This window comes from Xyrauchen texanus, chromosome 7 (assembly GCF_025860055.1).
Source record: "Xyrauchen texanus isolate HMW12.3.18 chromosome 7, RBS_HiC_50CHRs, whole genome shotgun sequence".
Taxonomy (NCBI): Eukaryota; Metazoa; Chordata; class Actinopteri; order Cypriniformes; family Catostomidae; genus Xyrauchen; species Xyrauchen texanus.
This window is the reverse complement of record NC_068282.1, coordinates 8,557,872-8,585,598: the sequence shown is the minus strand read 5'-3', so window position 1 is coordinate 8,585,598 and position 27,727 is coordinate 8,557,872. Positions and strand designations below refer to the sequence as shown.

Here is a 27,727-nt window from a genome sequence, read left to right as displayed (position 1 = left end):
TCTATTCAGTCCCGCCTACTCCCGCTCTGTCTAACTTCTCATTGGCTAGAGTGCGGTAACACTTTCATCTCATTGGGTTTTGAAGTTGTCCGTTCGCGTTCCCTCATAGTGGCAGAATTTTGGTAAAGCATATCTTCAACAACGGTGCTGCTCGATGAGCGATATTGGAAACCGATCAGACCTGGTATGGCACCCACAACGGTGAGAATTTTCATCTATAAAACATATTGGTAAATACTTTTTACTCTGAAATATAGAGAGAAAGGTGAAGACTAAAACCACGAGAGGAGAAGAAAGTATTTGTACACGAACAGGATGCAGATTGTATGAATAGTTTGGATAGTTGAAAGAGATTGGAGTTTTAAATAGTCAACAGTTATACAGGCAACTGGAGAAGCAAGTAAACAAGTGTGCCGATGCTAATTGGACGGGATTTTCTACTGGGAATTTGCACGAAGAAGAATATTTTATTGTCATAATCGAAATCTCGAATTGTTCACTGTGAAAAATGTCTGCCTTTAGTTTCTTTGCGAAATGAAAAAAAATTTGTTTGACAGTTTTGCATGTTTGTTTGAAGCTCTGTCCCAAATCATAGTGAGCTGTCTGACTAGACAGCATTTTTGGGCATCAAATGTGTTCCCAGTCAAATTTGAGATATATATATATATATATATATATATATATATATATATATATATATATATATATATATATAGATAGATAGATAGATAGATACATACACACACACACACACACACACACACACACACACACACACACACACACATATATACTGTATACTATAGAAATTAAGAATTATTAATGTTTATTTCTAAATTAACTGAAATTCATGACAGGGCCTTGCAAGTGTACATTACACATTATATAGAGTCACACATCATGGACAACTTTTAGCTCTCAAGGAGCTTGAGGATTCAACGAATTACCCTCTGACATGTCGGGTAAGCATGGACTTAAAGACTGCACTTTCAGTCTAGCTCCAGGGAACATTTTTGAATAATTAAGGAGGCATTTGTGCTGATGTTCATTGCAATAGCACCCTTTAATTCAGAGAAGCATGGGCACCTTTAAAAAGGAAATGCCAAATTAGTCTACCATAAAGAACACTTCGGATAATCCTCAAGTGCACTTTTAGAAAGGAACTTTAGAAACTCTTTAAGAGTGTTTTGATGGTGTTTCTGTTACTTTTTCCCTTGCATATACAAAATGTTTCATTCTAAATCATAAATTCATAAACTTAAAAAAGTTTAGGAAGACAAGTGTAGCTGGCAATACAGCAAATGAAACATTCTGTTAAGAAAGACATATTCTCATGTTATATTTACAATGATATATTTGTAAGTGATAAAGATGGCTTTTACTGATTTAAAGTACATTGTATAAGGTGCATTGTATCGATAGCTAGAACATATGTGAAATCAGCCAACCCTGTAGTCTTTTTCCACACTTGATCTATTTCATTATTGTTTAGTTGAAAGTACCTACTAATGCAACTTTATTTTGGATTCATGAAAGCCAAAGTGAAGTTATGAAACTAGCACCTCTATAAAGTATGGCACTGGAGCACACTTTAAATTAGCACTATTTGAATGGGTAAACCACAAACCATGAAAGATTTCATTCATTCATTCAAAAGAAACTGGATTACAAAGGTATTATAAGAACAAATTTGACAGAAGTTTGCACATGCGACACAGATGAAAGGTACGGTCTTAATTAATGTGGGTTAATGCTTAGTAGAAGTGATGTGTACAGCACAGTAATGTGATTTATGGGAACTCTGACGTGGAAGTGAGACACAAACTGCAGCTGGAGCACAGTAGCTGGAAGTCTTCTGTCTTTGTGCATATTATATAACAATCTTGAGTCGAGTCCTCATGACTTCATGATGTGGAAACTTTGGCTGACCGCACAAATCTCTACATGAACTAAAAGCACCATTAAAAGAAAAGTGGGGTTAGACCGAAGAGAGTTAGGTTTGGTTTCATAAGATTATTTTTGAATAATCTTCAAAATGAATGAATGTGTGGGTCAACACATTCATGGTGTGAGCAGTTACGTGGGAAAGTGAAATTTTATGTGTTTAAGGTTATCCGTGTGCATTTGCTATTTAGAGTATTTAGAAGAGAGTTCTAGGAATGGAATTTAAGTCAATCCAACAAGCCTCTTTCTCAAGCTGTCTATTGATAGGCAGCACTTAGAAAAGTCACAGAATGCTGGTTTAGCTTTGATGTTATGACACATTTTTTGACTCCTATTCATAAGAATAAAATGGGGGAAAAAAATTCAATCTGCCTTTTTCCTTTGAACTGCACAGAAAAAACACCAACCAGATAGGTTTAGACATTTCTCCATTTGGATTCCAAACACAAAGGGAGATATTTAGCAAAATGTCTGAGGTGCCCTTTTTCCATACACCAAAAGTGGTGATTTGATTTATACTATCAAGTTCCAAAATGAGCAATCAACAACCAAAAAAGTAGTTCATACAATTTCAAGTCTTCTAAAGCCATATAATAGCTTTGTGTGTGGAGGCAGACAGATATATTGGTTTTACCCATTAATCGGTGCCTGTAGTTTCTTTTTTAATTATTGGTGAATATCTCTGCCAATAGTTGCAGATATGTATTTTTTTTATTTCTCCATGTTACTCAGATTCTACATGGCTTGGTTCTGCAGTACAACAGTGACCTCTAGAGGTGAAATATAAACAATCACTGACACATCGTTGAGATTCGCTGTCTCTAAATCTTTCATCATTGACGATATTCATCCATATTTTTATTCTAACTTTAATGTATATTTTGTTATTTTGATTAGACAATCAACCGTTTGAAATCGAAGCGAGGGCATGCAAAGGAAAATGCGACTACATGAAAATGTCCCCCGTTAATACATACATTATGTCTCCAACTTCAACTCTTGTGAATAATAATAAACTTTATTCCTCATTAAACCTCATCAGGATATATATATATATATATATATATATATATATATATATATATATATATATATATATATATATATATATATATTTATATATATATATATATATATATATATATATTTATATATGTGCTAAACCCTTCATCTGGTGAATATATAGGCAAAAAAAAAGCTTTATTTTGTAAATAATTAAATATACAGTTGAAGTCAGAAGTTTACATACACCTTAGCCAAATACATTTAAATTGGTTTTCACAATTCCTGACATTTAATCGTAGAAAACATTTCCTGTCTTAGGTCAGTTAGGATCACTACTTTATTTTAAGAATGTGAAATGTCAGAATAATACTGGAGAGAATGATTTATTTCAGCTTTTATTTCTTTCATCACATCCCCAGTGGGTCAGAATTTTACATACAATTTGTTCATATCTGGTAGCATTGCCTTTAAATTGTTTAACTTGGGTCAAATATTTTGGGTAGCCTTCCACAAGCTTCTCACAATAAGTTTCAGGAATTTTGGCCCATTCCTCCAGACAGAACCGGTGTAACTGAGTCATGTCTGTAGGCCTCGCACATGCTTTTTCATATCTGCCTACAAATTCAAAAATCAGATTGAGGTCAGGGCTTTGTGATGGCCACTCCAGTACCTCGACTTTGTTGTCCTTAAGCTATTTTGCCACAACTTTGGAGGTATGCTTGGAGTCATTGTCCATGTGGAAGACCCATTTGTGAATGAGATTTAACTTCCTGGCTGAAGTCTTGAGATGTTGCTTCAATATATCCACATCATTTTCCTTTCTCATGATTTCATCTATTTAGCGAAGTGCACCACTCCCTCCTGCAGCAAAGCTCCCCCACAACATGATGCTTCCACCCCCATGTTTCACAGTTGGGATGGTGTTCTTCAGCTTGCAAGCCTCACCCTTTTTCTTCCAAACTGTTATGTTCATTATGACCAAAATATTTTGTCTCATCAGACCAGAGGAAATGTCTCCAAATAGTAAGATCTTTGTTCCCATGTGCACATGCAAACTGTTGTCTGGCTTTTTATGGCAGTTATGGAGCAGTGGCTTCTTCCTTGCTGAGCAGCCTTTCAGGTTATGTCGGTATAGGACTCGTTTTACTGTTGATATAGATACTTGTCTACCTGTTTCCTCCAGCATTGTCACAAGGTCCTTTGCTGTTGTTCTGGGATTGATTTGCACTTTTCACACCAAACTATGTTCATCTTTAGTAGACAGAATGCATCTTCTTCCTGAGCGGTATGATGGCTGTGTGGTCCAGTGGTGTTTATACTTGCAAACTATTGTTTGTACAGCTGAACGTCGTACCTTCAGGTGTTTGGAAATTGCTCCCAAGGATGAACTTTTTTTTTCTGAGGTCTTATCTAATTTCTTTTGATTTTCCCATGATGTCAAGCAAAGAGGTACTGAGTTTGAAGGTAGGGCTTAAAATTCATCCACAGGTAAACCTCCAATTCAGTACACCTCCTATCAGAAGCTAATTGTCTAAAGGCTTGACATAATTTTCTGGAATTTTCCAAGGTGTATAAAGGCACAGTTAACTTACAATTACTATATTATGGTATATATATTTACAATGGTGTTTGAGCCCCACCCTTTTAGGCTCGAAGCTGTCCACTATAAAATCAGGTACGCAAACGTTTCCTCAGAATTTTCTGACTGAGGGACAAGGAGCGCATCGTTCGCACCTCAAAAGAACTCTTGAGTCTTGTAGTGCGGCTAGCATTCGCAATGTCTAGTTCCCTTTGTCTCAGGGAACCAAAGTTATTTATGTATCGAGACGTTTCCTTACAACTCAGTTCACTTGACATTGCGTTTGCTAAACGCATATGGGGAACAGAATCCCATCACGCTGCACTACACGGCATAAACTTCCAAAGAGGAAACATGACACAGCATCCTGCGGGATGGGGACCGACATGAGTATGTGGCAAGTGAGTGAACCTCATGTTGGGCCAGCAGGGGAGCACTCAGAATGAATATATTAACTATAGCCATGTAGTATGAATTAACCCCTTCACGAAACCAGTCGGAAAGGGAGTTTATTTATAATAAAAGTGCTTGTGACTTAATGGTAAATTACAACAGACTGAATGCAGATGGTTGTGTAAAATTATGGGGAGCCCACACTTAAAGGGAGGGGCCTAAGTATATGTTTGGCCAATGAAATAGCAAGCACTCTAAACAGAGAGGACTTGTGAAGAGAGAGATGTTATGTCTAGGTGGTAAAACCTTGCAAATATTTTTTGATAAGACCATTCTGCTGTGTCTTGTAAAGACACCATTCATCAATGCCCATGAGGAGGCCATGCCTCTAGTTAAGCATGCTTTAACACCAATTAGGCAAATCTTACCCTGTGACTCGTAAGTCAGGGCAATCGCATCAACAATCCAGTGAGAAAGTCTTTGCTTGGAGACGAACATTCCTATCATGTGTCCTCTATTGCACACAAAGAGCTGATCAGACAGTCTGAACTGGTGCCCGCACAGGGCATAACAAATGCAAGGATTGTTCCTCATCCAAATTAAATGAAGGAGGGAAGAATGCTTGAAGGTGAACCACCTGCGCTCTGAAGGGCATAGTTAGAACCTTAGGCACATAGCCTTTTCTGGGTTTGACAATGGCTTTTGAAAAATCGGGGCCAAACTCCAGAGATGTTAGTGCATGTAATAGTGTGCCAGCCCATTTTACTGAAGCCAGAGCCAGCAGTTGTTCCTTATTTATTATACAGGACTCTCTCGCACTCTCCCTCACTCTCTCTCTCTCTCTCTCTCTCTCTCTCTCTCTCTCTACTCACTGGCATGAATTCCTTCAGTTGATGATGCTGGTGACAACGGTTGTCAGGGGTGGGGAATGATGGAATTCAAGTGATAATTTGGCAATTACAACAAAGAATTTCCAGTTTTGCAAAACAGCATCCAATACAGTTAAAGGGAAACTAACGACAGTAGATTATGGACTTCTGAAACAGCAAAACAAGTGGGTATACCAAGAGTATATGCAAATATTGATCCTTAGAGCTCTGAGCAAAAAGTAAGCATACGCCGTATGCGTTTGGTCCCGACTACTCCACAGACTTTCAATTTACGCATTCAATTCATTACATAAAAAAATTGTATAATCAAGACAAGCACATCTTTAAGACACCATTATACAGCAAACTAGTAATTTGGTCTGCACTAGAAATGAAGATTGATGCATGACTTCCTGTTTTTCAAACAATTTATTTTAAACTTTGCATAACTTTACCCTTAATTCTGTGTATGATTTGTTTGTTGGAAATGTATAGGATTCCATTAGAATCCCCGATCGCAATTTTTATAAATAAACACTGTAAATCTGGTTTCTTTTAACTAACTTAAACTCTGTGTTGGTGAAAAGCTACTTGTAGATCTTCTGCCCACTGATTTGCTCAGTGTTCTCTTTTTCATGATCTTTACAGGAGTCGAGACTGAACGTGGAGGCTTTAAGTAAGAGAGATGTGCTGCTACTCTTCAGTGTACTGGAAGGGGAGCTGGAGGCCAGAGACTTTGTCATACAGGCACTCAGGGTTAGTCCAATATTTCTTTATCATTTCTTTACAGACAGCAGAACAAAGCTATACTTGTAAACTATGGTTCATTTGCAGCTTAATTAGATTTAAATACTTATTTGATATCAATTTAAGGGATGCAACCTGAATACAGTGAGATACAGTTGGCCACTGATTTCATTCACTTTCATTCAGCATCAGTAAATCAGAGGGCTATATTGAAAAACGACACTACCCGTAATCCTAAATTCTCAATCTACCTATATATTTTCTTTATATATCTGAATATTTGCAATAAACATATAATATATTGTTTTTATACATTTAATCAATAACTTTAAGTCAGTAGGTTTATATTTTAAAAATTTTCAAGTTTAGACATTTTGCAGTTTCAGCACCGTTTAAGTTTTGTCATTTGCAATGCCTCGTGGGATAAGTAGTGTATTGTCTCCGAATTGAAGTACGTACACTTGTACCTGTCTTTTTTATTTCAGAATTTCATATACTTTTTGCTTCTAATCAAAGTTTGTAATATTGTGATCTTTGAATTGATTGGTTTGGTTCATGGCTCAGAACTGTTTATTGAAGAATTTATTGATGAAATTAATGGGAAAAATACTTCATTCTTGAACCAAGGCCGCTAAAAAAATGGGCAGACACTTGTGCTCATATCCTGGTTTCTCATGTACCATTACATGAGCAATTTGTAGCATTGTTCAACTGAACTGTCAAGAGTACTAAACTGCCTCCATAACAGCTTTGACACACCACATAAAAGAAACCTACCCCATTCAATACACTGAGTACAAACAACTGAAACAAAATGGATCATTCCTGTGTCATGTACACTTTATTCAGGAGCATCTGGTCTTGTTTATTTATTCAAGATGTTTGAGCTACTTACAGTCCTCTTGATGCAACTTTACCCAAGCAGCTGCACCTCAACTCATACATCAGTCCCAATTTACACCATTAGGAAGGCAACTTGCTCCCTTATTGGCGGGTCATATGATCTTGTGGTAGATGTTGAGAATAAATCGCTTGAGAATTCCCATTATCCTACTAAATACTCAACTTATAAAGCCACTTGAATGAGTGCCGAAAATGTAATTAATTTAATAAATAGTAATAGTAATATTGGAATAAATTCCAATTTGGAATGCCCAATTCCCAATGCGCTTTTAAGTCATCGTGGTCACGTAGTGACTCAATCCGGGTGGCGGAAAACGAATCTCAGTTGCCTCCATATCTGAGACCGTCAACTCACGCATCGCATCACGTGGCTCGTTGAGCATGTTGCCACGGAGACTTAGCGCATTTTTTTACGTTCATAAACTTGTAGTTGTCAATTTAGTTTCATGTAAAAGCATAAATTAGATGGGAAACATATATAAAATATATATATATATATATTTATGGTACATAAAGGACAAATAAATGAATGGAAAAACGATAATCTTCAACAAGGCTTTTGTGACTTTTGCGGCCATGACCCAGCTAACAGATTTATGTTCTTAAATTTTTTTCCAAACGTTACATTGTGGTTGTGAGAACCCAAAATGTCTTGTTTTCTTAAAGGAATGATCCAAGTTCTATACAAGTTAAGCTCAATCAACAGTATTAATGGCATAATGTTGATTACCGCAAAACATTATTTAGACTAATCCGAAACATTCCAACATGACTAGAATGTTCTTTTTAAGGTTAGCATAATATTTCTGAAAATGTTAAAACTTTCTGAAAATGTAATTTGCCAACTTTTTTTTTATCAGTTTTTAATCAGTTTTAAAAAAATTTAAAGGATGTATGAACAGTGTTGTGAAAATGTTTTCCTAACATATACTAATACTAATTAGTAATAAGTAATAATAGTAATTAGTAATACATGAATACTAATAATGTAATAAGGATGTTCCATTAACGTTATTTTAACAACATTTGTTCCTAACCTTTATGTAACATTAGTTTAAGTTGTTGGAATGTTCCCTGTTAGGTTGGGCATACACTCCTGTACTGTTTATGTCACTTTAATGCTTGTGAATAAGAAATTTGATCAATACTTGCTTCAACAGATGTCTGTTGACTAGTTTGCTGTTAAACAGGTTCAATGCTCCACACTGCACACTAGAAAGACATTGTAGCTGTATCTCTCAATGTCTGCCTCATAGCTCAATTGTGCACGCTAGAACATTAACACCAAGAAATCTCCATGTACATTTAATCTGTGTAGTTTAGTTAGAGAAATGTAAAAGCTGTAAATGTATTTGTTTCTTTAGACTTTATAAGAGTAGTCCTTGTATTGGAACAGTCCTGAATAACCTACTTTCAATTAAATGCTGGATTGCCAAACAATCCATTAGTGAAATATACAGTAAACTCTGTTTGTCGTACTTTGAAGTTTAGTGTCTTGCTATCCTTCCCAACATTCCCAACACATTCCCAACTTTGCTACATTCTAGGGCTTTAATTACATCAGACTGACTATTATTTGCCTTTTTTTTCTTTTTTTTTTTGTCAAGCCCTTTTCTCTTTAATTTGTATTTATTTATTTTAACTGTGGGACTCCTACTACATTCCAGCACTGTCACTGTGCCCCGTCCCACACTGGTGAATGCCAGGCTTTCAAACGCAGCTTACAGCAGTCTGGATGTAACTTCTGTACACCGCAGCTTGATGAAAGATCTTTAAAATCACCTGAACAAATCAGTCAACCAAATGTGCTATACATGCAAGAAAGTTCCATGGTATTACAATGTTTTGTTTTTTGTACATTTGACATGTTTTTTTTCTGAAAATGGTATCATAGTGTAATGCCATGTTTTTTGGACATGTATCAAAGTAATACCATAGTTTTTGGGCATGTGACATGATAATACAGTGTTTTTTGTACATGGTACCATGGTAATACTCTTTTTGGACATGCACCATGGTAAAACTATGGGGTTTGATTTTTTTGGAGATGGTATCATAGCAATACCATTGTTTTTGGCATGTACCAAGGTAATACTGTGTTTCTTGGAGATGGTATCATAGTAATACCATGGTTTTTGGACATGTACCATGGTAATACCAAGTTTCTTTGAGATACTATCATAATAATACTATTGGATTTGGACATGTACCATAGTATTACCATATCTCTTGGAGATAGTATCATAATAATACCATTGTTATTGGACATGTACCATGGTAATACCATGTTTCTTGGAGATAGAATTATAATAATACCATTGTTATTGGACATGTACCATGGTAATACCATGTTTCTTGGAGATAGAATCATAATAATAACATTGTTATTGGATATGTACCATGCTAATACCATGTTTCTTGGAGATAGAATCATAATAATAACATTGTTATTGGACATGTACCATGGTAATACCATGTTTCTTGGAGATAGAATTATAATAATACCATTGTTATTGGACATGTACCATGGTAATACCATGTTTCTTGGAGATAGAATCATAATAATAACATTGTTATTGGATATGTACCATGCTAATACCATGTTTCTTGGAGATGGTATCATAGTTATACCATTGGATTTGGACATATACCATATTAGTACCATGTCTCTTGGAGATAGTATCATAAAAATACCATTGTTTTTGGATATGTACCATGGTAATACAATGTTTTTTTATTGGAGATGTATCATAGTAATATCATACATTTTGGACATGTACTATGGAAATTAAAAAAGTGTTTGTACATTGTACCGTGGTGATATATATATATTTTCTTTACATTGTTTCATAGTAATACAATTGTTTTTGAACATGTACCATAATAATACACATTTTTGGGGGGATGGTATCATAGTAATATCATAGTTTTTGGAAATGTCCCATGGTAATACCATGTTTTTTGGACATGGTATAATAGTAATCCTTTTGTTATTGGTCATGTGCCATGATAATACAATGTTTTTTGGACATGGTACCATGATAATACTGTTTTTGGACATGTACATGATAATACCATGTTTGTTTTACATGGTATCATGGTAATACTGTTTTTGGACATCTACCATTGTCATACCATGTTTTTTGGACATGGTACCATGATAATAGTGTTTTTGGACATGTACCATGATAATACCATGTTTTGTTTTTACATGGTATCATGGTAATACTGTTTTTGGGCATGCACCATGGTCATACCATGTTTTTTGGACATGGTACCATGATAAGACTTTTTTGGACATGTACCATGGTAATACCATGTTTTTTGGAGATTGTATCATAGTAAAACCATTGTTTTTGGACATGCACAATGGTAATACTATAGTTTTTCAACATGTGCCATGTTTTTTCTAGGTACGGTACCATAGTAATACTCTTTTGGTTGTGTACCATGGTAATACCATGTTTCTGGAGATGGTATCATAGTAATCCCATAGTTTTTGGACGTGTACTATGGTAATTCCATGCCTTTTGGACATGGTATCATAGTAAAAGCATAGTTTTTGGAATTGTACCATGGTAATACAATGTATTTTGGAGATGGTATCATAGTAATACCATTATTTTTGTACAAGTACCATGGCATTACCATGTTTTTTTACATGCTCCAATAGTATTTCCATAGTTTTTGTACATGTTGCCATTGTATCTGTCTTCATTTATTCATCCTCATGTCATAACTTCATTTATGTTTTAAAGAAGAAAAAAATTATATGGTTTTTAAACAACATGTGTTTTCATTTTCAAATGATAGGTATTCCTTTAAGTTGATTCTATTTATTTTTTTTTGGCTTTAGGAATGGCTCTTAGACAGACGGTAAGCAAAATAACTTCCCTTTGGAGTTTATTATCAGCATCGGTACAAAGGCCAGTTCCCTGGTCTCTGATCAATCCTTGTTTTATTCTGAAATCCACTTTGAATGTTGTTTGTTCTCTGGAAAGCCTTACGCAAACATGTAAAACTTTATTCTTCACATTTTCTTTGGTCTAGAGTAAGCTTTAAACTTTATTATAGTGCCGTTGGTTCATCTGATCGTGTTAGCATGGCAATAGAACTCAGCATCTGTGCTCTACAGCTTGTGTTTTTTTGTTTTTTTTTGTGGTGTAGCTTTATGGAAGGCTGCACAGATATTATCTCCTGCATTCCTGTTTTTGAAAGCATTGAACTAAGGCTGTGTGTGTGTCTCAAAAAGTAGATTTAGATTTTAGAGGTAGAAATCATTCTTTTAAAACCACTTTTGCATGATTTAAGTGAATTACTAAGTAAATAGCATTTAACCCAACTGTATATTTCATCTAAAAATCGTTATTGTTTTTAGGGACAATTTTCTCCCATGCTGGGATTCAAATCTGTCACTCATCGCCTGCTCTGAATGAGGTCATTAAAGCATGACTTTTCTGCTCTCTCGCTCTTGCTCTCTCTCTCTCTCTCTCTCTCTCTCTCTCTTTCTATCAAATTTGTCCATAAACTATAGATGCACTTGTTTTTCTATACTTTCCTAAACCTAACCATTAAAGAAAGCTTTCTGGATATTTAGATTTTCATGAAGATATTATTTAGTATGTTTATGAAGCTATTTTCGACAATGTAGGTGATTTCAGGTTTTACCATCCTTGTGTGGACCTTTGGTTCCCACATTGTAGACAAAACCTGACCCTCGTGGCCAAAAGTATTGGCAGTGACAAAGTTTTCTACTTCAGTTGTTGTGGTGTTGATTCACGTTTTTTCTAGATTATTGTGAAGAGTGATCGGATGCATTTGAAATAATTGCAAAAAGCTTAATTGGCCCAAAAATGTTTCTTTATCACAAAAACCCAAATTTCACAGTTTTTTGGCCCTTGCACAAAATGACCAGCCAACATAATTTCACCAATCATATCAGCAGCACCTGGGAAAGTGTGAACGAGTGCTAGTCAGGTGAAATCACTCTATCATTCTGATTGGATTATAAGAGCAGACTGATTGCTATAAAATGAGGGAAGAAGTGCTTCCAATCATTGTGTTCTTGTTAGCAATGTTTACCTCTAAAGAAAAACGTGCAGTCATCATCGCTTTGCATCAAAATGGCCTCACATGCAACGAAATTGCTGCAAAGAATATTGCACCTGAAAGAAGTGGTGGTGGTGGTGGTGTAGTGGTCTAAGCACATAACTGGTAATCTGGTAAAAGATCTGGTGGCCCCACAGCCACCACCATTGTGTCCTTGAGCAAGGCACTTTACTCCAGGTTGCTCCAGGGGGATTGTCCCTATAATAAGTCCCTGTAATAATTTATGCCAAATGCATAAATGCAAATGTAAATGTAAGAACCATTTACCGGATCATCAAGAACTTCAAGTAGAGAGGTTCAACTGCAGTGAAGAACGCTTCAGGACATCCCAGAGTGTCCAGCAAGTGCCATGACCGTCTCCTCCTGAGGAGTCAGCTACAGAATCGTGTCACCACCAGTGCAGAGCTTGCTCAATATTGGCAGCAGGTTGGTGTGAGTGCATCTGCACGCACAGTGAGGCGAAGACTTTTGGACCATGGCCTGGTGTTAAGAAGGGCAGCAAAGAAGCCACTTTTCTCCAAGAAAAACATCAAGGATAGACTGAAATTCAGCAGGAAGTACAAGGATTGGACAGCAGAAGACTGGCGCAAAGTTATTTTCTCTGATGAAGTCCCCTTCCGACTGTTTGGGATACCTGGAAAATTGATAGTCCGGAGAAGAAAAGGTGAACGCTACCATGAGTCCTGTGTCTTGCCAACAGTGAAGTATCCTGAGACCATCCATGTTTGGGGATGCTTTTCATCCAAGGGAGTGGGCTCTCTCACAATTCTGCCCAAAAACACTGCCATGAATAAAGAATGGTATCAAAACATCCTGCAAGAGCAACTTCTCCCAACGATCCAGGAGCAATTTGGTGATGATCCATGCATTTTCCAGCATGATGCAGCACCATGTCACAAGGCAAGAGTGATTATTAAGTGGCTCGGAGGTCATTACATTGAAATTTTGGATATGTGGCCAGACAACTCCCCGGATCTTAATCCCATAGAGAACCTGTGGTCAATCCTCAAAAGGCGAGTGGACGGAGAAGCCCACAAATTGTGATCAACTCTGAGCACTAATAAGGCAAGAATGGATCGCCATCAGTCAGGATTTGGACCAGAAGCTGATATCCAGCATGCCAGAGAAATTGCAGAGGTTATGAAGAACAAGGGTCAACACTAAATATTGATTCTTTGCATATATTGAATGTTTTTGCAATTAAAAGACTTTAAAACTTATGAAATGCTTATCATTGTTTTCCAGTATACCATAGAAACATGTGAAATATACCACAAATACTGAAGCAGCAAACTTAGCAAAACATAAAATTTATGTCACTGCCAATACTTTAGGCCACGGCTGGAATTCACATTCAGTCCAAAGAAAAATAAATAAATAAATAAACAGGAGAGCAAATGCCACATCACAACAGCTCCTAATCTCTTTATAATTTATTTTTTTGGTGTGTACCCTCTGGTCAGTAGGCATGCTTAAATCATACTTACAAATACCATTCATTATTTGCTTTTGGTGCTCTCTCTGAAAAAAGGCAGTGGAACTAAACAGTGTTTTGCTCGAATAATTGTTTCCATACTTTTTTAATGCCCCTTAGCAGCTATTGACTTTTAAAGGAAATCTTTACTTTTTGCATTTCATGACTTACATGTAAATAAACTTTAAATTCCATGACCAGCAAAATTCCTTACAGGTTTCCAGTCAAAGAATGTTTATTAATTGCAAGGCCCATGATTCACACAGATTAAAGAGACAGTTCACCCAAAAATGAAAATGTTCTGATCATTTTCTCACTAGCATGCCAGATGTGTATAATTTCTTAGAAGAATATCTCGGCTCTGTAGGTCCATACAAGGCATGTGAATGGTGAACAGAACTTTGATGGTCCAAAAAGCATATAAGTGAGTGTGGCAGGTCGGAGGGTGGAGCTGGGTCGTGATCCTACACAACGGACATGTCCGTAAACGATCTCTCTCTCCCGCACGATCCTCTGCAGTTGATCTTTATCCCTCTCGGAGGCTTAATTAACCTAATACGGGACCGGGTGTGTAGAATCACGACCCGGCTCCGCCCTCCACCCTGCCACAGTGAGCAAAAATGTAATCCATTAGACTCCAGTGGTTAAATCCATATCTTCAGAAGCGATATTATAGGTGTGGGTGAGAAACAGATCAATATTTATCAATATTTAAATTAATATTTAAGTTTACTATAAATTCTCCTCTCTGCTAAGTAGGTGGCAATATGCACGAAGAATGCAAACACCAAAAACAAAAGTGGAATGTGAATCTAAAAAAAAAAATGCCCAATTCCCAATGCGCTCTAAGTCCTCAAGGTGGTGTAGTGACTCGCCTCGCGGAGGACGAATCTCAGTTGCCTCCGCATCTCAGACTGCCAATCTGCGCATCTTATCACGTGCCTTGTTGAGCGCATTACCGCGGAGACGTAGCATGGTTGGAGGATTCACGGAGAGAGCGAGAACCACACATTATAGTGGCCACGAGGAGGTTACCCCATGTGACTACCCTTTCCTGCAACAATAAAACATTCAGCTTTAAAATATGCATTTTTTGTATTGAGCTAAGAGGTCAGCATGTGACGTTTCCATCTTCTATTGGTCATGCGTTGTCTCGTTATACAAATTCACGGTTCAGAGTTCAACAAGCTTAAACTTTGGTTCGCAATGTTGTACGAAATTTCTTTACATGAGTTTGCATTTCCGGTTTCCCGTGTTCAGATGCGTTTAAATGGGAGTGAATGGAGTGCGAAGTGTAGTGCGACTGCCACTTTATATGGACCTACAGAGCTGAAATAATCTTCAAAAAATATTCATTTGTTTTGTGCAGAAGAAAGAAAGTCATAAATCTGGGATGGCATGGGGGTGGGTAAATGAGAGAATTAAAATTTTTGGGTGAATTATCCCTTTAAAGCTATAATGGGTGTTAAAAGTGTAGGTAACTGATACCAATAGTATTGTCACCATTGTCTGTGTATTGTTTATATTTACCCCCTGGTCTCCTCTTAGTGAAGAGACTGAGGTCATCATGTTCTATCAGATAGAGACACTCACACACATTGATGTTGATTCAAGGCACCAGACTGGCTGACTTATCTTAAATCATTAGTAGGGTTAATCCTACCAAGGCTCTCATAATTACTCAAGCTTTTAGCCTAAACACACACACACACACACACACACACACACACATACACTTATTAGGATAATAAGGATGTAACATAAATTTAGAATGGAAAGCTGACTTCCATTAACTAGTGGGAAAAAGATTTTACATGCAGTATTTGGAGCTATTTGGAGCCCAAATTACTTTCTATTTATGAGCAGTTAGCTTGAATACAGTTCATTCTTTTTATCTTTAACAACACACTGTAGTTTAAATATTTAAACACTGAGGATATTATGTGATTCATCAGTGTATATTTAATTTGGACTAAGTAAACTTTAATTTCAGGTCTGATTCTCCAGTGTAGATATCTAATGCTGGGAGTTTGATTTGAGTTTGTTATTATTCCATGTGATCTAGGGGATTTTACAAAAAGCTAAAAAACATAGTTAAGGGATTCGGTGTGAAGCATGTTAATATTACAATGGCCTCAAACTTTCTATTGAAATCACTGAAGACATTTTTCTTTTGAAGGTGGTGGAGTGGGTCGTGCAAGTAACTATTACACATATATCTGTTCTGCTCAAAAGGTTGCTGGTTTGAGTCCAGCTTGCATCATGTACCAATCCATTCCCCCACTTTCAGCCCACTTTTTCGGTTTCTCTTTCAACTTTCCTATACATTTAGATCAAAAAGCTTTTTAAAAACATGCTTATCTTACATATTTGGAAATGCTCCTTGATGCCTATCTTCAGAAATGCCTTGCCTAACTTTTGATTTTTTTCAATTTACAGGATTTTTCAAAAACAGGGAATTTATGTTGTGAACTATGTTTATTTCTTTCCCGTTTATGTGAGATGCTTCAGTGATGACTGTGAAACCTCAATGCCATGCCATATTTTTGTGTTGACCTTGTTCAATGGCCAGACCAACTTGTTAATGGCAAAACCCATTATAACATGTGACAACATGCATGTGGTTGCATTAGACCACTAATTTAACTCTTGTTAACCCTTGATACAGATAATGTAAGTACAAGGCTAAATTTGGCCTCTGTAATTAATGATGAAGTTACACTTTGAAAATAGAAGTCGTCCACCTCTCTTAATGGCTGGTTAAAATTATGTCACACACATTAAGGAGATTTTTCACATTGGTCAATAATGTGTAACACGTTGGCAGGCATTTGGCTCATTGGTTGCTTCTACCTGAAATAGCCCCTCCCTGGTTTGTATTGAACAGGATGTCCTTGCCCCTATTTTGCCACTGCAAAGCCTTTCTATCAAACTAACTAGAAAAGTTAAAACTGTTTTTGGGAGTAGCACACACCCCCCTAAGTTGGCAGGTGCTTTGGTAGAGGTTATTGCTGCTTTTGGAAATGAGGCATCAGTGTATTACTTGACGGAACTTTAACTTCTATCGAGAGATTATGGGAGAAAGATTTGAATTTGGTATTGGAGGATGGAGTGTGGATAAAGATTCTGAAAAATGTCAAGTCTTTATCTAGAGATGTAAGGGTTCGTCTTATGCAATTTAATATTTTAATAGATTTTATTGGACCCCCAGATTAAATAGGCTTGGTCTTAAAGACACACCCACCTGCTGGCGATGCCAATCAAAAGTTGTAGACACTGCCCATGTCTTTTGGGGATGTGATAAGATCCAAGATATTTGGTTAAATATTCAGAATTATTTTTGTGATGTTTTGAACGTTCAAATTTTGCTTTGTCCCAAACTCTGTATTTTAGGTGATGGGGCGGTCATGAATTTGGGTTATAATCATGTAAAAAATTGGGTTCTGACAAGTCACATGATCGGCAGGAAAATAATTTTAAGGGGTTGGAAGTCAAGTGGAGCACCCTCTTTTTCGGAGTGGTGTGTGGAAATAGGGAGGGTAGCTGCATTTGAGGAAGTGGTAAGTAGAAGGCTGGGGTTTAGGGACTTATTTGTTAAAAATGGGGCAAATATAAAAAATTTGGGGGGGACTCTTGAGGAGGGGATGTGGAGAGAGTAGTTTAGTTTAATCATGTATGTTTATTATTATTTTATATTATTTACTTTTATTGGAGTGTGTGTGTTATTAGTGGGGTTTAAATGTAAAATGTTGATTCTTTGTATGTATTTATTTCTCTTTCATGTGCATAAGAATCAATACAAATTTTAATTACAAAAAGAAATGTGTAACACGCTGTCATGTTTATTCTGTTTTGTTCTTGTTTTCATGTCTTTTAGTTTGAAAATCTAGTTCCTGTTGTCATTTCCTGTTCCCTCATGTGATCTTGTCATGTTTTTCCCCTGTTCATGTGTCTTGTTTTCATTGGTCCATTGTTTGATTACTTTGTTACTTTCTTATCAGTTCTAGTTTGTCATTGGTTTATTTTAATAGTCTTGTTATCTTGTTTATAGTTCTGTCTGTTCATTGGTTGCCCTTTTACCCCTGTTTGTGTATTTATCCCTCATGTTTGGCATTGTTTCTTGTGAGGTATTGTGAATTTAACTTTGTTGTCAAGTCAAGTCAAGTCAAGTTTATGTTTTGTTCACAATTAGGGTTAGGGTTTCTAGATTTCACAATTCATAATAAACTGCACTTGAGGTTCGTCTTCACACCATTGTCTCTTATTCTGCCTGTTTCCAGCAGCATCGTTAAACACACTTGCAAATAATAAATATAAAAATGCTTAATAAAAAAAGAAGACTCAAAAATATTTTTTGCTCTTGGTTCAAAATGGTCAACTTTACCTGGATCTTGCATTGTAAGCCTCTTTATAGCTGTCACAGACTTTCTCTTGGCTGTGCAACACATTATTTGCTCACTCGTCTTTGTTTTCTTTGGAGTAAAATTAGCCTTTTTAGTACAGAGTCATTTCGGAGCTATTAAAGTACTTAAGCTGAAACTTTATTTTGGTGTCCAATTCCCTCCATTGACCCTACCTAGACTTCAATGATTGTTTGAACCCTATATGGACTTTTACTTGACTCAAACGTAAAACAACAATAAACAGGAACTTAACACAGTCATATGCTGAGCCTCAGAGAATGGCTTATGTTGCTTTTGGCAGGGTCGTATGCTCTGTATCATCTCATGTCCTGTTTTGAAAGCATGTAGTGAGTGTGTCTGTGTGTAAGGGAGAGAAATGAAAACCTCTTTAGAAGGACTGTAAGAGTTATTGTTTTAATTGAATCTACAAAACTCACAGTCACAAACTCCTTTTTATATCTTGGTAAAAGATTTTGGATAACTGGAAATCAAAGATTTCCTGGAATGCTGTCAGTATTCTCTGAAAATGTTCATATTGATGTTGAAATATGTTTTCTAAAGACTTTTAATTAAGTTCACTAGTGGCAAAAAAAATAATTAAATGCCAAAGATCTATTTCAAAACCTAGTGAGCTGCCTACCTATGCAGCATTTAAGGGCATCATTAGTTCACTCCAGACACAAAAGCTGTTTCAAATGGTAGGTAGCATCATAATGATGCCATTTAAGATGCATTGTTTCGGCCAAATTCTTAATTCTAAGAATAGCATGTATCTTTCACTGAGAATGCACTCCGAAAAGCTCAGTTGAAAATGTCATCCAAAACAGTGGAAGGAGCCAAGAGAATAAGATTTAAAATATACTTGTTTATTATCAAATATACCTATTTTTGATGATTATATTTAATATTATATATTTAAACTTAATCAAATTATAAATGGACCCAATATTTTCATGCTCATTAGGGGCCATTCACACCGAACACAAGTTTGCGTCCATGTTGCTTTTTTTTTTAGTGCATCACGCAGGAGAGGCACATTTTTTAGACACCAGAAATGGAACATCATCTTTTAAAAATGTCTCAAGGCACCTGCATTCTTTTATATTTATATTCGATGCGTCTATCTATTAGGGCACATAGGGAAAGCTCAGGTGGAGTGTTGGATGCATGGGACTGTGAAAGGTCAGTTTGGTTGGCGTGCACAACAGAGGGTCATTGATAGAGATGGCTATTTAAATTATATATTTTTGACAATGTACCAGTAAGCATTGTAACTGTTCTCCAGACTCTTTCTACACAATTACTATATTTTTAGCCTGACAGAGAAAGGTAATAGAGGACAGGAAATGAATTCACCGCATGTTTGAGCTTGTCCGCAATGTTTTTCGATTTCACAGCACAGCTAGTCCCACCTCTCCGAGATTCTCATTGTTCAACGGATGCCTACACCAGAGTGCGTTGCAGCAAAAGTTGAAATGTTCTCAACTTTTGGTCGCATGACTGAGCTTTACTATCGGAAACCCTTGCGTTTTCCCTGTCCATCCTTCCAATGCACCATCCCCTTTGAAATCAATGCATTCGCAGCGTTCTTTGACACCGCATTTACTCTAGTGTGTGGGCATTCTTAGTGTTTGTTCTGAACGGTCCCTTAGCTTACAGTATCCTATTGTTAGCTTAACAACATGCTAACGTCAAACTTTAGCATAATTAGTTGTCGAATCGAGTCTCTTGTGCACTTCACGGAAAGGATGCTATTTGCATGTTGTGCAAAGTTGTTGCCCATGTAGAGCATTTTAAATCAGTCACTTGAGGTTGCGTTTTATTTCCTCCTAAGGCAGAAGAAGATGGCAAAGTTGGTCACAAGGTTTTGGAAAAGTGCTTACGTTTACATTTTAATATGTAAAAATCAACTTCTACTTCTGTCTCCCTCACTATAGGCCCAGCACCGAGATTCTTACATGTGGGAGCGATATTGCAAATACAACCTGAGCGATCCATTTCTGGCCCTGCAGAGAGACAGCGAGGTTCTTCAGAGCTCCGGCCAGGGTAGGGGAGATGATGGAGTTTCCTCCCAGAGACGAGACGGGGTATGTGGGGCCACGGCTCGCTCTGATCCTTTGGCGGTGCTAAAGCTTGTGATTGGACACTGCAGAAGGATGCAGGAGAAAATGCTGAAACAGTTGGCAGCTGTAGAGAGCAGACACAGAAGGGTGAGTATATACAGGAAGATACGTATATAGGGTGAATACAGGTAAAGTGGGACACTTTCTGATCATTTGTTTTTTGTTTTTATAGTTGATTCCAAACTTAGCCCCTCACACCCTCGAGCAATTGTTGGATGATATATTGTGCATATGTATAATTTATATAGCCTACGCAATGAATTTTAATTTACAAGTATGTCATTTTGTGGTTTGACAGCTTTAATAAAATAACTATTTGAGGCCACAAGCAGAGAAACTGCATAATAAACGTTGCTATTTGTAATCGTGCAGTTTGCGCAGTTTCATACACTAACCTGCAAACTCATCAACATCACTTTGTTAATTTTGTTTACAAAAACCTTCATAACTTTTGACTGCCATCTGCTGCACCACATCAGCTTGTCCTGTGTGTGTGTCAAGGAGCTCTAAAATACAGTGTGTGTGTGATGGGCTGTGCTTTTCCTACCCGCGACAGTACATTTTATATCACCCCTTTGTGGTCTTCCAACACTGTTACACCAGAATGTTAAACAGAAGGTGAACTGTGAATTGGAAAGCATGCAAATTAGGCTTCAAATTTAAATGTCGGCTAATTTGAATATATTGATGCCTCAAAAACAAAAAAAGATAAAATAACGTGTCGATCAATAATCGATATATCTATATTTTATTACATCCCTAATATTTTCCTATTTAATTTTGTTATGATTGAGCCATGTTCACAGTCCTGCAGATTACCAATCACACCAAATACATTGGTCTCATTCAATATTTAAATTGGATTTAGCACAGCATAGCAGGTCAAGGTGAGATTTGATCACTTTGTGGGCTCTCTACAGTTGGCACCCATGGTAAATATGAGAAAAAATATGAATATATGAAAAAAAAAATCTTCTTTGCTCATATTTACCATGGGTGCCAATATTTTTGCCCGCTACTGTATACCTTATTCCGTTGCCTCCTTGTGGTTGTATCAGGTTATTGCTGATCTGGAGGAGGAGAAGAGAAGGCATGCTGAAGATACTGCAGAAGGAGATGATGTCACTTATATCTTAGAAAAGGAGAGAGAGCGCCTCCTGCAGCAGGTACTGAGAACTGCATTTTGACATCTTTTAAGAATTATATCAGTAGGGTTGGGAGGGTTACTTTTGAAATGTATTCCACTACAGATTACAGAATACATGCTGTAATTTGTAACGTATTCCGTTAGATTACTCAAGGCTAGTAACGTATTCTAAATATTTAGGATTACTTCTTCAGAAGTGGTATATTTTTTTTCACTTTTTTGACTATAAAAACTCTGCCAGTACAATAAAACAAAATACACATGTTAAAAATACATTCTCTGAAAAACCTAAATATCTTATGCAGTGTTGTTTCTAAAACAAGATAAATAAAAAAGATCTTGTTTTAAGGATTTTTAGATATTTTTACAGAAAACAATACAAAAATGATTATCAAGAATAACATTTTTTGTAAGGTCTTACTAGAAAAAAGAAATTATGATCCAACGTGAATTTTCTTGATAAAGAAATATCATCGTGCCTGATAACATTTGCGTGTAAAATGGCTAGAAATAGCATTTTAGCCTAGCGTAAAGCTGACAATTTACACAAGGTTTATTTCTATTCTGCTCCAAACTTACTTCAAACTCACTTCTCTGTCTGCTCGTATGACACATCATAAGAAAGTGTTTCACCGCTGTTCAAATGCACTTTGGATCGCATAATTTATATGTATACATTTTTGCATCTGAAAGGACTATATATTAAATTAAACGTAATTTCTTCAGTAATCAAAATACTATTTGAATGTAGCTGTATTCTTAATACCAATTATATATATTGTAACTGTAGTGGAATACAGTTACTAATATTTTGTTTATTAAATGCGTAATCCCCTTACATTTATTCCGTTACTCCCCAACCCTGGATATCAGGTATTCATTTTCATAGTGGAGATACTGAAGGGGAATGAGCTAAAATTTTCCTTTACTTTAATAGACATAAAGCAAGATTTTTTTTGTATTGTGACAAAAAATATGCAAATTAGTATCATCTTATTAGATATGAACAAATTTTAACTTGCAACAAAAGTGGTGTAGACCCCAATGAATATATCTAAATAATTTTTTGTTAATTTCTCTCAATATCAATCAATAACTCAGTGGATGGTAAATATTTAAAATATTTAGATTACATATTTAATGTAACACTTCATGCATGTATTGATTTTATTTTTCCTTTTTCTTTTTTTTTTTTTTTACATAAAATGATTCATACAATGGCAAGGAAAAATATTTTCAAAAAACTCTCATTGTCATTTACAAATTAAAATTTTACATCAGGGGTAAGGTCTTACTAGAAAAAAGATTTAACCTATTATGAAACAAAATATATCTTGTTTACCATATGAGAAAAATGTCACTTTGAAAGATGCAAGTACAAATGGTGAATGTGATATAATAAAAATCACAAAAAAATAAATGTTTATGAAATAATGAAAGTATATAAAAATATATTTTTTTAAGTTTGTTAATACGGTTTGCAACGTCAAAATCCTTTATTCCTTCCAAAATCCTAATTTCTTCATCATTTATGCTTGTAATACATGGAAAAAATATTTGTGAGATTTACGCATTTACCATACCATACCAACTTTATTTGTTAAGCACTTTACAACAACCAAAGTTGACCAAAGTGCTGTACATAAAAATATAGAAAAATATACATAAACATATGTACAATTAATAACCATACAATAAAAACAAAGTAACAAATACAATCAAGTAAATAAAATCGAGTAAATAAAATCGAGTAAATAAAATCGACCTCTCACTAGGTGTTAAAAGCCACAGAGAAAAGATGGGTTTTAAGAAGGGTTTTAAAAACAGATAAAGAAGAGGCCTGCTTTACATGCAAAGGCAGATCATTCCATAGTCTAGGGGCAGACACAGCAAAGGCACGGTCCCCTCTGAGCTTACGCTTAGTTTTAGGCACAATCAGGAGCAGCTGATCATCTGACCTGAGAGCGCGGACGGGTTTATAAGAGTGTAGAAGCTCAGAGAGGTATGGCGGGGCAAGACCATTTAAAGATTTAAAAGCAAATAACAGAATTTTAAAATGGATCCTAAATTGAATAGGCAGCCAATGTAATGAAGCTAAAATAGGGGAAATGTGCTCATGTTTATGTGTGCCTGTTAAAAGACGTGCTGCTGCATTTTGTACCATCTGGAGACGGGTGATGGAGGACCCACTAACCCCCACATATAGGGAATTACAATAGTCCAGCCGTGTAGTTACAAAGGCGTGGATTGCAGTTTCAAAATGTTGTCTTGACAGAATTGGCTTTATTTTGGCCAGCTGCCTCAAATGAAAGAAGCTTGATTTGACAACAGCTTTGATGTGACTGTCAAATTTAAGCTCAGGGTCCACTTTAACTCCTAGATTTGTAATGTTAGATTTAATATAGGGTGCCAAGGAGCCCAGATCTACAGGCGGGGTCCCAGTGGTGCCTCCAAAAAACCATCACTTCTGTTTTTTTATCATTAAAATTTAAAATGTTCAGAGCCATCCAGGCCTTTATGTCGTCGAGACAATTGAGTAGTTGTCCAACAGAGTTATCATTTTTCTTTTTAAGGGGTACATAAATCTGACTGTCATCTGCATAACAGTGGAATGAAAAGCCGTACTTTCTAAGTATGGAACCAAGTGGAAGCAAATACAAAGAGAAAAGTAGAGGGCCGAGGACTGAGCCCTGTGGGACCCCACATTCAATTTCCTAACAAATTTCCATAAAATGTAATTGTGTAATCTTTTACAAAATTAAAGTAATAAAACGTTTTTTTTTTTTTAAATCAGTTTATTTAAAGATTACTCAATTTCATTTGATGGAAATTTATTGTGAAATTGAAATGCGAAAATCTTCATGTAATTTTTTTAAGTGTACCTCCTGAAGTTATAGTTTACCTAAAAATACAAATTCTGCCATTGATTACTCACCCTTACATTGTTCCAAACACGTATGACTTACTTTTTTTTTGTGGAACAAAATGAGAAATAAGTTGTAATGTTAGCCTAAGTTAGCCTATTCACTTTCATTGTATGGACAAAAAGCATGCTGCCTAACATCTTTTGACTTCCACGGAAGAAAGTACATTCATACATTTTTGGGAGAACTATCCCTTTAAAAGCATATGGAGACTGATAAATATGCTATATAACCTACTGTTTAAAGCTAAATAAACCATGAATTAGACAAGCACATGAAAAAATCTAGTTTACATTCATAAATAGACTTTAGCATGATTTCTCATGTCTCTGAATACATGTGTTCAAACTTTTCCAGTTGGTTCATTAATTTATGTGTCTTTAGTTGGAGTTTGAGAAGGTGAAGACGTCTCGAATGGAGAGGGAGAACAAACGACTACACGATCAGTTAGAAGATGAGTGTGTCCAGCATAAACAGCTCATGACGGCACTGAGACGGGAATGCAAGCGCTCCGGGTCCCGCGCACACGAGGAGTCCCAGCGCGCCAACGAACTCAGCCATTGGCTTGAAAGTGAACGAGTGGCCAACCAGACTTTGAGGGCGGAGCTTGAGGAAGAAAAGAGGCGGGCTATGCAAATGGAGGCCAGGAGAGAGGAGCTATTGGCCCAGTTTGACACTGAAAGAGAACAGCTTGGGCTGAGATTACGAAAGGAGGAAGTGCGTTGCAAGGAGCTAATGGAACAATTGGAGAAGTTGAGGAGAATGATGAGCAATGGAGAGTTTGAGACAACTGTGGAGAAATCAAACATGACACAACCAAAGATGAATGGACACCATGTTCCAGCAGAAGAAGATGGATATGTTGAGAGGCAAAGAAAGGAGAATGTACCAGAAAATCAAGTCATCTCTCCAGACATGCCCTGTCTACAAGCGGCGTACCAAGCAGGCATCAACCAACGTTTCCACGCTGCACGTCATAAATTCCAAGGCACACCTGATCTTGATACCCAAGCCTTACCACAACCTGGTGCATGTGACCTCTCTCCCATTGCAGCCTATGTAACTTCACCAGACAGCGCTTCTTCTAAACAAGCCGCCCGCAGCACGGTCACTCAAGCCCTGAGTCGTTTCAGCACTCAGCAGGGTTCCAGCAAACCAGCCGCCCCCAACAGCTCCCCTTTCGGCACAGATTACCGCACCCTGCCCCATTCTGGGATAATGTCTCCAACTATTCCCAGAGCTGAGAGAGGGAACCCACCCCCAATCCCACCCAAGAAACCAGGCCTCGCTGACACGCCACTGTCTCCGGCCAGTCTCAGAGCTGCTCACTTGGCTCAGATGTCGTCCGGTTGGGGACGCATCAATAATCCAGACAACAGCAAAGAACCAGACCTGTTGCTGTCATCTAGTGGCTAGGAAGCACAAAGCATCATGACTATTATATTACATACACTACAAGTCCAAAAGTATGTGGACATCCCATTCTAATTAACAGGTTTGGCTGAAGACAAATCTTAATGCTACAGAATACAATGGATGACCAACTATCTATTAATGCCAATGGGAATGTTCTGTGTTCAAAACCATTTAAACTCAATTAACAACATTTTTGCCATAATGTTGATTACCATAAACAATTATTTTGACTCATCCCTTATTCATAAAATTAAAAATATTTGCTTTCAGTAAGGCACTTACAATGGAAGTGAATGGGACCCATCCATAAACATTAAGATACACATCATTTAAAAAATATAGCCACAAGATGTAAACATTAGGTGTGTTAACATGAGGTAAAATCAGGGATTTACCAGCATTATGGCATTTAGTAGATTACAGTATTAACCAACGGTACGTCGGCATGACAACACATTTGTAATATTGGATATAACTTTACACAGATAGATTAGTAAGGGATTCTATCACACTAATATCATGTTAACAGGTTTAATATTTGTTTCTTGTGGCTATACTTTTGAAAGTGTTTACTGTAACTTTTATGCACTGGCCCCATTCACTTCCATTGTAAGTGCCTTACAATCAAACTTGTGGTATTTAAAATGATGCCATAATTGCTGTTGATTTAGCTTAATTTCTATTGTACCCCCAAAGATTCCTTTAAATGCACAAATCTACATAGACACACAGTTGTCTACATGGTTTTGAACATATATACAGTAAATGTACAGTATATATGACCAAGAACTTGTCAAACACTGTTTATTATTTTTTGTAGTGGACATTTCAGGTATTTCTTTAATCATTACAGAAGATTTTAAACATGGAATATCTTTTGTAACTTTGCAATGATAATCTCATGGGTGTTTGCATGACATTTAACATTATACTGTCAAATGCATGTTGGTTGTGTGCATGAATTTAAAATTATATTATACATTCTGTATGTAACAAAACCCTCCATGAGAAAGTCACTTTTTATCACTGACAATCTTGTACCAGCTTCTATAAATAGATTATATATATATTCATATTTTGACAAATATTTATATATACATGAAATAGCATCTAAATAGTTTAATTTTAAACGATTTTCTAGTTTATACACTGAATTGTATATTTAACACATTGCATGTGCTCACATAGCAGTTTGAAGTTTAAACCTAAATTTCCCATCAATATTTACATGCTTGCTCTGAATCATATAAATTGCATATTTGTATCACCTTGTTCCCGTTTATTCTAGATGTTGGTATTCTTTTTGTAATCATCTGTTTACTGATATGAATGTTATTTTTCATAAACCAAGATTATTGTACTTAATGTTCCATATAATTGATTGTTATAATATTATGCTTGTTGGTATGGTTTGGGAATGAATTATTATGGATTATTTGTAGATTCTATTATATCTACTGCCTGAACCCAGCCAGCAGGGGGCACTGGCTGGTAAAGTAGCACATGCAAGAACAGGATCACCCATCTTCAGCCATTAATAGACGAGACCATGTTTGAAATGGAACACTAGCATAAAGCACACTGCACAGTATGCACAGTATACTGAGTGCCTACTGTTTTTATAATAGTATTTGAAACTATGCATTCTGCGATATTTTGTTATCATGACATTAAATAAAAACATTTATTTT

The 27,727-nt window shown here is 36.4% G+C and overlaps 1 protein-coding gene across 2 annotated transcripts; it reads left to right on the top strand.

The window, feature by feature from the left end:
- Positions 1–105: 105 nt before the first annotated feature.
- cttnbp2nla (CTTNBP2 N-terminal like a) lies at positions 106–27,727 on the top strand. Of its 2 annotated transcripts, none has more exons than XM_052130509.1 (5): positions 106–201; positions 6,439–6,546; positions 20,364–20,636; positions 21,608–21,715; positions 25,005–27,727. In XM_052130509.1, the coding sequence occupies exons 1-5, from the start codon at positions 187–189 to the stop codon at positions 26,034–26,036; spliced, it is 1,536 nt and encodes a 511-aa protein (XP_051986469.1). In that variant the 5' UTR covers positions 106–186; the 3' UTR covers positions 26,037–27,727. The 2 variants fall into 2 exon arrangements, with proteins under 2 accessions (XP_051986469.1, XP_051986470.1); XM_052130510.1 differs by having other exon boundaries at positions 182–230.

Coding starts and splice junctions, on each gene's coding strand:
- cttnbp2nla (XM_052130509.1), top strand. Junction 6,547..20,363: donor TTGTCATACAGGCACTCAGG/GTTAGTCCAATA, acceptor CCCTCACTATAG/GCCCAGCACCGAGATTCTTA. Junction 20,637..21,607: donor TAGAGAGCAGACACAGAAGG/GTGAGTATATAC, acceptor TGGTTGTATCAG/GTTATTGCTGATCTGGAGGA.